Here is a 10,320-nt window from a genome sequence, read left to right on the forward strand (position 1 = left end):
AGGGAGGGAGTGCTGTTGATTGGCTGGAATGTGTCTGCTGACCGAGAGGCACAGGGTCAAAGTTTGTCCAATGATGACGAATAGGGGGCGGATCGAACTGCGCATGTGTCCGCCCGCCGCGGCGAACGCGAACACACTAAGTTCGCCGGGAACTGTTCGCTGGCGGACAGTTCGGTACATCACTAGACAACATGCATAAAGAGGATGATGTGGTCAAAATACTAATTTGCCTAATAATTCTGCACTCCCTGTATAAATTACCCCTTTGGTGTTACAGTTAATAAAAAATAGTTTAACGTTGCACACATTTTGGTCACATGAGTCTGTAAGGCATTTGTCGTTCTTCTATACTTCCCACACAGACACAACAATATAAACTCACTTCTTTCTAACATTATCTTCAGTCAAACGTAACACTGAAAATAAACCCACCACCTATGAGGCTTCAGGCATTACTCTATAATGTCAGGCTGCAAGCCTAGGTTTTTGGAAGGTGCTGTAGACCAATGTAACTCACTAGAGATTGTAGTAGAAAGGACTGTGCATAAAGTCAGGAATGAAGAGCAAGGCAGATTTGTTGCAGAAGAAGAATCACAACGTTTTGGCTCCAGTTGAAGCCTTAATCATTCCTGACCTTCAGTAAACCACATGCACAATAAAAATGAGATATATGACCTGAAAAGAAAGTATAATGTGACTGGAGCTTAGGGTATTCAATTATGAAAACAGATACCATTATGATTTTTTTGTAGGTATTCTTAAAACTGGCTATTTTCCCTGTACAGTCATATTTTGACTGATACCACTTCTGTTTCAATATGTTCCAGAGCCGGTGCAAGGATTTCTGCAGCCTTAGGCAAAGATCCCTTTTGCCGCCCCCTCATGAAAGCAAATACAGTCTCACAGAGATTTATTCACAAAACTCTGAATTGCAGTGAGTTGAAAACCAAATTACAAAGTTTAAAGGACCACTCTAGTGCCAGGAAAACATACTCGTTTTCCTTGCACTAGAGTACCCTGAGGGTGCCCCCACCCTCAGGGACCCCCTCCCGCCGGGCTCTGGAGAGAGGAAGGGGTTAAACTTACCTCTTTTTCCAGCGCCGGGCGGGGAGCTTTCCTCCTCCTCTCCATCTTGATCGCGACGTCATCGGCTGAATGCGCATGCGCGGCAGGAGCCGCGCTCGCATTCAGCCGGTCGCATAGGAAAGCATTTACAATGCTTTCCTATGGACGCTTGCGTGCTCTCACTGTGATTTTCACAGTGAGAATCACGCAAGCGCCTCTAGCGGCTGTCAGTGAGACAGCCACTAGAGGATTTGGAGGCTGGATTAACCCTCATTATAAACATAGCAGTTTCTCTGAAACTGCTATGTTTATAAAAAAAAGGGTTAATCCTAGAGGTACCTGGCACCCAGACCACTTCATTAAGCTGAAGTCGTCTGGGTGCCTAGAGTGGTCCTTTAAGCAAAAATAGCCGAACTGTGACTGTAGCCGAATCTGAGAATTCTTCTAGATCAGCTATTTTGGCCTAAATTTTGCCATATGGTTTCCAGTTAGGGCTGCCTAATACACACATACTGCTTAATGTGTATATCCACAAACAAACCCTGCTTATACCTACATTCATACACACATATTGCCTAATGCGTACATCCATACACACATACTGCTTAATGCGTACATCCATACACACATACTGCTTAATAACTACATGCTTACACACATGCTTACGTCCATACACACATACTGCTTAATGCGTACATCCATACACACATACTGCTTAATAACTACATCCTTACACACATACTGCTTAATGCGTACGTCCATACACACATACTTCTTAATGCGTACATCCAAACACATAGTGCCTTATACATGCATCCATACACATATACTTCCTAATACATACATCCATAAACACACATACTGTCTAATACATACATTGTGTATTGAATACATAATTTATCGCTGTGATAAATAATGTATTTAAATATCTATGTAATATAGAATGCACACTATAACCACTAAGAATAGTCAAAAGTATAACTTTATTCTGTACAAAAAGTACTACAGTGAAAAAAATATAAATAAACACGACAGAAGCAAGGGCAAATACAATAATGAAATCCGACAAAGTCAAAAAAATTCTAACCAGCCTTAGCTCAAGAGCAGCCCAAGACAGCCCACATTCCGTGGGCGCCCCCTGCTGGCCGGCCGAGTGCCTACATCACCTAACTGTTGCGCTGGCCCTGATATGTTCTTACATGTCTAACATTTTCTGTTTCTTCATCAGATGGTGGTAGTGGCATAGAAGGGATGATGGTCCCATACTCAAGAATATCGCAGCAGCTCTTACCACTGGATCAAAGTTCCTTTAACACAGACTTCTTCAGACAGGGCCTTACACCGCCTCAAATGCCTGGTGACCACTTGCATCCATATGGTGGGTTAATGAAATACATCGCCCGTTTTAACATACATATTTTATTTTGGCAACCCGAAAAGTATGATCCAACAAGGAAGACACAATATTTAAATTCTGACATTTATGGGTTAAGTAGACAACCCAGGATATTCCAAGTAGGGATATAGTAGCCACTTAGTCAGATACCCAGGCCAAATTTAGTGTTCATACGTGTTGTTTGCATTTTTTTCACACAAAAACTGTACTTTCACTGATGATATAGTCGTCACTATATGTTACACTACTCTAAAACACTCATGTTTGTGTTCAGTGACGTCTTATAAGTACAACAGGAACCCCCATGCACAGGTTTTATGGGGTTTAGGAAAGTTACAGGGGCAAATACAGGGCTTGCTCATTTCAGTTTTTACACATTAAAATTGTCCAGATTGGTTTGCTGGGCCAATGTTGCCAGTGAGAACTTATGGCAGCCCAGGAATGAGATTACTCCATCTTGGCAGACCATTTGCAAAAGTAGACAACCCATGTTATTCAAAATATGGTATTTCCAGTATTTTCTTGTAGCTGTTTAGTCACAAACCCTGGCCAAAGTTAGTGTTCATTTATGGTTTTTGCTTTTTTTTTTATACACAAAAACGTAACTTTCACTGATGATATCATCGTCTTTATATAATTTTACTGCTCAGAAACACGATGTTCAGCAATTTCTCACGAGTACAACAGTACCCTCCATGTACAGTTTTATAGGGGTTTTGGAAAGTTTCACCCCAACGAGATTAATGTCCTCCTTTTGTAGGGTGGCATAGCACGCCCTAATGTCGAGTAAGGGTTAAAAACACAAGTTTGAAAACAATGACTACTGAATGTCTGGATTACCAGAAAACTCCAAAGTTAGAAATAAATGTATTTATATCTAACGTAGGAGTGTTCCTTAGAGTACTCTTGTTTTTTCCAGTGGTGAGACCGTCTTCTCACCACAACTCCTTTCCTTCCACCCTCAGGAGATCATCAATACTGCTTCAATGTGAGAACACTCACTATCGCTTTCAATGCTTGATTGACAGAGTGGAAGGTACCACTAAGGACGTTTATGAAATAAGAGAACAAGGACAGCCATTTAAAGTGAGCTATAGGCTTATTCAATAAAGTGAGAATTCAGAGCTAATTCAAAGTGCATTTCAAATTTAAGGTCAGGATAACCGAACTGAAATTATCTCTAACTTTTTGAATTTTTTCAGTTCTGCTATTTTTAACTTGAATTTGAACTTCACTTCCAATTTACTTTACTTTACTTCTTACTTTAGTAATAACCTCTGTCAGAGGACTGGAGTATTCCTTTTTCTTGGTAAATGCACATTTCATATAAACTCAAATTCTCTTCTAATTTATTTCTAGCTTTTTGTCATTGTATTGAATGCAGTTTAATGTAATACTGAATTACCGTACTTCATTTGCAGATGCCGAGACTGTTTTTCATGACATGGACAATGAAAATCTCAATTATCTTGGAGGGTCTCTCTTAACATCATCGGAGTCCAACAATTTACAGGCCCGAGTGGGACCTATTGACCGCCTCTATTCCATGCAAAGCTCTTACTTTGCCTCCTGACCTTTGTAAATAAAAAATGAACAAGAAAAAAAAAAAATACACTATTTTTTTTTTTTTAGTTAAACTTTCCGGTTGTGTTTTTGGTTATAAAATTGTTTGTAATAAGTGGAAGATGTTCAAAAACAAAGACCATGGATAAAAAAAACATCAGAAAATGTTCATACTGTAAAATATATTGCATTGTAGATATATACCTATGCCCTGTGGGACTTTAAAGACCTGATCTGCCAAGAATATTGTTAAACTAGGGCAATATTGAACAAATTATTGAGCTATTTAATTTTGTTGAGTCTTTAATGTAGCAACTTGTGTTACACCTACATGTTTCATTCCATGAAAATAGAATTGGCGCCGGCTAGAATTTTATCCACAAAGACCATATCTAGGTTCTCGTGTTTGCAATATTAGCTCAGTGGAATAGTCTGTGCAGAAGTAAACAGCAATGTTAATGATGGTTTGAGCAAATTTCAGAAACATTCTTAAAAATCCAAAAATATCAATGCAATATGTTGATTTTTGGGGGAAAAGCTTTCATAATCAAAAACTGTGCAGCACAGTTATTCACTCCTTTGTGGTTAGTACATGTAATATTGATTGTGAGAGGGAAGATTTGGAGATATATATATATATTTTATTTTTTTAAATTTCATGTTTATCTTCGATTTGGAAGGAAGGTAGTAAATGTTGCAACTAAGCTATATTCTGTAGTATAAACTCATAACACCTGTAAGTATTTTAGTGCAATGTATGTAAGTACTGATAGGAGGATACACCCAATAACAAGAGGAACATAAATATTAATGTAAAAAAACATCCAGCAGCACTTAAAGTTTAATGATGACTTAATGTCTTCTAAAAGTCAAGTGGGTGAAGTTTTAGCTTTTAACTTGTCTTTAACAAGCCTTGGCCATGTTTTGCTCCTTGTTGTATGTGCCCTGCTGATGTATCTCTAATAGGCTAGTGTTTACAAAGTGGAATAGCTTGAGTTATCAGCGGTACTTACAAGGAAGGAACCCACAATTCTCACTCATCATTGAATCCACATACAAGGGTCAGGTCAAGTAAACAATTTAAAATACACACAATTTATTTGAAACAAGAATATAGATATACATGTATACATACATGACTCATTACCCTGGGATTTAAGCGAAGAGGAAGTTTAGGAAATAGACCAATCTAGGGGTTTAAGTGTAGAGTTTACTATGCTAGACTTAGATGCAACTAGTCCTTTTACTGTAAAATACAGACAGAGTTATTCACTAAAATGACAATTGCTGGGAGTTCAAAGTAGATTTCCAAATTTAGGTGAGCATAACCACACTGGAAAAATTCTCCAAGTCAATTATGTTTTCAGCTTGGCTATTTTGACTTTAGATTTTGGCTTTAAAACGTGAATTCCACGTGAAACTGTCTTGGTGCCATGTCCCTGTCTGTTTGATATTGTACTTGTTAGTATTGCTGTTTAGTTAAACTCTGGTATAGCTCAAATGACTCTCATTGAGAGCATTGGATTGGTGCAGCATAGCGTTCTGCCTATGGAGAAGCATTGGATTGGCTGAGATCATTGAGACTGATGATCTCACCCAGGGAGGAGGAGAGCCAGCATGGAGACCAGTGTCCCGTGGGTTGTAGGTTAGTTAACAATATGGTCATTTCATCTCAATATGATTAGTGCCTGGAGTCTCATGGCTCCATACTTCAATTTTGTATTAAACCATTCTTTAACAGTGAAATAGGGTCCATGAGCAACCACAACCTAGCCCCAACCATGGATATTTAAAAAGATGATATAACACTCAATACCCATACCAATCCATATTAAATAAGTGACTGTGAAAGGCTGAGAGGAGTCAGTTGACACTCTCAGCCAATCACAGCTGTCCATTGCTATTCTGGTTAATGCTCTCTCATTAGCTCAAGCAGCACAGGGCAGAGGGGCAGCCAGAGGCTCTTTTCTATATTTGCACCTTTTAAAAGTGGCTTAACACTGGTGGGAGGGCAGTGCCAGGGGACTCCAGGCACAATAACCACTTCAACGAGATGAAGTCTATCTGAGTATGGAGAAGTATATGACCTGATATCCTCCAATTCACAAGAATACACAAAATACAAGATGCAGGATAGTAGCCATATAAATTACATATTAAAACAAGATATCTAATAATGGTGGCTTTTGACATATGTCAACATGAAAACACATTCAAATATTGGGCTGTACACCATAACATTCATGTAACTATTTTTCAACAGTGTACAAGAAAATGGGAACTTTATATCCAGATGTAATACTCAATAAGTGTATCTGTGGCTGATTGCTTTTTTCCAGTCCCACATCAACTAGAGTAGCACACTAATCTACTGCACCTTCAGTTAGCCTAACCTTGCAGCCTAAACTAGTCATACATGGTGCTAATGAGGTGATGCTGGTTGTATTTCCATTGATGGATAGGATAAGTGTGGTCATAATCACAAACTAATCAAATGAGATAAAGAATGCCACTTACATAATCACTGTATACTGCAGAACATTAAACACGAGCATGCTAAGGGAGGGATGTATCTGATCAAAAGTACCTTTCTTCGGACTCAGAGCAGAAGCGAATGACACTAGAAAATGAGAAATTATACTAGGTTCTGCCACAAAATACAATAAAACTGCAGAATGTCATTAAATGGGAAATAACTGATGTTATCCATAAAAAGTAACTGAAGACAGTGGGTTTGATGGGTTTGTACTAGGATAAGTAGGGCCTAAGCCCTAATACCAGGCATCAGTGATGTCCATTGGAACAGAAAATGAGCTAAACAGGGTGCATGCAAGGCAAAAATATTTAACCTAGTAAATTAGGGAATGGACAAGAAAAGTGATGGCTAGCACTAGTACAGCAAATGTTTGACAAGTATAATTTCCTAGAATGCACAGTCAGAAGGCTAAGTGGGCAGCCAGAAGGCTAACTGAGCATTATGAGCAACATAGTTAATGAATTATCACTGTATTTCTGCTTGCAGAATGTATGTCTAGGTAGGCTATAACTTAAAGGGACACTATAGTCACCAAAACAACTTTAGCTTAATGAAACAGTTTTAGTGTATATATCATGCATCTGAAGTTCCACTGCTCAATTTTCTGCTATTTAGGAGTTAAATCACTGTGGTGACTGACAGCCTGCATGAAATCAAAATGGCTTCATTTCCAATCAGATGTATCTTACTTTTAAAGTTTTTATCTCCTGCTTTGTAAATTGGACTTTAATTACATAAAGGAGACTCCTGTAAGTTCTAGCAAGCTATTAACAGTGCAGGAGATAAATTGCAAATTAAACAATAAAGGAAGTGTAAACATTAGGCGACTCTTTACAGGAAGTGTTTAGGAAGGCTGTGTTAGTCATATGCAGAGAGGTGTGACTAGGGCTGCATAAACAAAGTGATTTAGCTCCTAAATGACAGCATATTGAGAAGTGAGACCACAGAGGGCATGATCTATACATTAAAATGGCATCATTAGCCCCTTAAGGACCAAACTTCTGGAATAAAAGGGAATAATGACATGTCAGACATGTCACACATGTCATGTGTCCTTAAGGGGTGAAGCTAAAGTTGTTTTGGTGAATTCAGTGTCTCTTTAAGATTAAAGGAACTCTTAATCCAGCCCTAGCAAAATCATTCTTAATAAATGATTCAAAACTGTGAAGCAAATATTAATGTTAATAATGCCATTGTCAGGTTATGTTGACATTTATACACCATGTGATCTTTACAGTTGTGATGTCTCTAGAGTTACTTCAAGACATTGTTTTGACTAAAAGCAAAGTTTACCATTTTGCATCCTCCGACTGAACACAGATCCATACAAATGCTCTATGTGTACATAAATAGTTTTGTTCCCTGTGGATAACCAATACTGACAACATTTAATTTTGCCAGTGAAAGTATTTCATCTTGTTTTTTTTTTTAATACAATAAAATGCATTGCTTTTCAATCTCTTGATAAAATGCTATAATCTCTGATCTACAGATCTTTTCACTTTGAAAGCGAATGTTCTTATAATATGCTCTGTAAAAAGAGAGAACACCCCCTCTCCCCATACTTAAAGTGACACTTTTCAGAGAAAAGGCATTGTTTACATTACTGCCTAGGAACACCTCATTCAGACGGCCACTAGAGAGAGATGCTTCCTGTGTTAGTACTGCACAGTGTACAGCAACAACATTCAGAGCTGAAAGCTCCCCATGAAGATGAATTAATTCAATGCATCTCTGTGAGAAGATGCTGATTGGCGCAGTGTGACATTTTGCTGCGCATGTGCAAAGGAATCCTAATGACTTCCTGTGGGAAAGCATTGGATTGGCTGAGATCATTTTGAAGAAATTGTGCGTTTACACTCATTCTACTCCCCAGCAGGGGGGGGGGGGGGGGGGGCTGGGTACCTAAACCATGTTTTTACAGCTATATTGTCAGGGATCCATGTTTGTGCTTCTTTAAGACTACAGTCATTTGATGTGTGCAATTCAAAACAGATTCCTAAGCTTTAAAAAACTAAATTTGCATTAAGTATGTAGCTATTGAAAACTTCCACACATGTCTTAAGTGATATACCTGTATTAACCTGGCACTTTTGAGACAATATTTATTAAATAATGTACTTGTCTGAGGCCTAACAGGCCTAGATTTAATATTTTTGGATAAGCTTTTAATGATCACAATCTGTTAAACACATGTTTAAAATTACTTATCTACAGAGGTCACCTTTGTAGATAAATAATTTCTAACAGATTAAACATGTTGATTTAAACAAATTAAATCGATGCCATGGTCCTTAATGGACAAATTCTACCTCTAAACAAGATAGGTTGGAAATTGTCAAACAAATACCAAAAGGGATAAATTGCTCATCTCAGAATGTTAACTATAAATTAACAATAAACTGAAATTCTTATTCTGCTATGGTTGTTTATTATGTATGGTGTATTTTTCTAAATGTTTTCTACAGTTTATGTGAATCTATAATGTCAACTTTTTTTATATTGATTGAAACATGGGTGTTTGAGAATTTGTTGTATTGTATTAAATTTGTTCGCCATCAAAAACATCTCTTTAATTTCCCATAAAGAACATACAACACAGGGTGATTATTTTGTCCTACAGTTTACAGTTCACCATCAATTTACAGTTTAGTTAAGGTATATAGTATAGAGAAGGTTTATGCATGGATATATAAATGTGTACTTTTGATTTTTAGATTTTATTTGTTTTACTAAATGAAAACTTTTGCAATCACAAATAGAAGGTCTGGGCAACTCAAGAATTCTCAATATATGCAGCCTTTATTAGGGACTGTAACGAACGATGGTTTTTCGTATGCCCGTTCGTTTGGTTCCTCCTGAACTGCTAGGTACTTAGTGATTATAGTGAAAAACTATGGAGTCAAAGCGCTTAAGAATATCTGCAGTGCTGCTGCACTACCCCAAGTGACACACAGTGACACCAATTAGCAATAGATTCCAGAAAGTTGGAGTGCGCTAGCAACTGCACTGGAGTCAGGATCTTCTCTGAGTACTCTGAAAAAAATATACAGTATATAGTGCAGACTATCTGTATATACAGGGTATGCAAGGTTAAAAGTATATCTGGGGATCAACTCACATGGACCAGAGCCCTATCACCCCTGGCTCTGGGTTTGAATTGCTCCAATGGAGAGGGATAAACCCACAGTATAGCAAAACAGGATACTCTTCTGAATCAGATGTAATATCTAGGCAGTATAAACGAATAGAGAGGCAGGAGCCCAAATTGAATATTGTATCAAACACAGTATTTATTTAAACAAAAGGTTAAAAACTCTTACTTGAAGTAGTGGGTTTGCCAGCAATAAACCCACAACTTGATAAGCAGGAATTTACACACAGAATATGATACAGCCTAAACACTTCCTGGTTCCGATCACGTGACCGCTGGGACCACCTCTCTCTGATGTCACACGTTTGACAACTTATCAAGTTGTGGGTTTATTGCTGGCAAACCCACTACTTCAAGTAAGAGTTTTTAACCTTTTGTTTAAATAAGTACTGTGTTTGATACAATATTCAATTTGGGCTCCTGCCTCTCTATTCGTTTATACTGCCTAGATATTACATCTGATTCAGAAGAGTATCCTGTTTTGCTATACTGTGGGTTTATCCCTCTCCATTGGAGCAATTCAAACCCAGAGCCAGGGTCATAGGGCTCTGGTCCATGAGAGTTGATCCCCAGATATACTTTTAATCTTGCATATCCTGTATATAC

At 37.9% G+C, this 10,320-nt stretch overlaps 1 protein-coding gene across 1 annotated transcript in view; it reads left to right on the forward strand.

Annotated features, from left to right (window-relative positions):
- The window catches only part of LOC134601267 (LIM/homeobox protein LMX-1.2-like), a 77,628-nt gene extending 73,579 nt beyond the window's left edge, over window positions 1-4,049 (forward strand). Inside the window, exons 7-8 of the mRNA XM_063445738.1 lie at window positions 2,294-2,443; window positions 3,883-4,049. Of these exons, the coding sequence (XP_063301808.1) occupies window positions 2,294-2,443; window positions 3,883-4,034 (302 nt within the window). The 3' untranslated portion in view covers window positions 4,035-4,049. The remainder of the gene's footprint in view (window positions 1-2,293; window positions 2,444-3,882) is intronic.
- The last annotated feature ends 6,271 nt before the right edge of the window (window positions 4,050-10,320 follow it).

Source organism: Pelobates fuscus, chromosome 3 (assembly GCF_036172605.1).
Source record: "Pelobates fuscus isolate aPelFus1 chromosome 3, aPelFus1.pri, whole genome shotgun sequence".
In the NCBI taxonomy this organism is placed as follows: domain Eukaryota; kingdom Metazoa; phylum Chordata; class Amphibia; order Anura; family Pelobatidae; genus Pelobates; species Pelobates fuscus.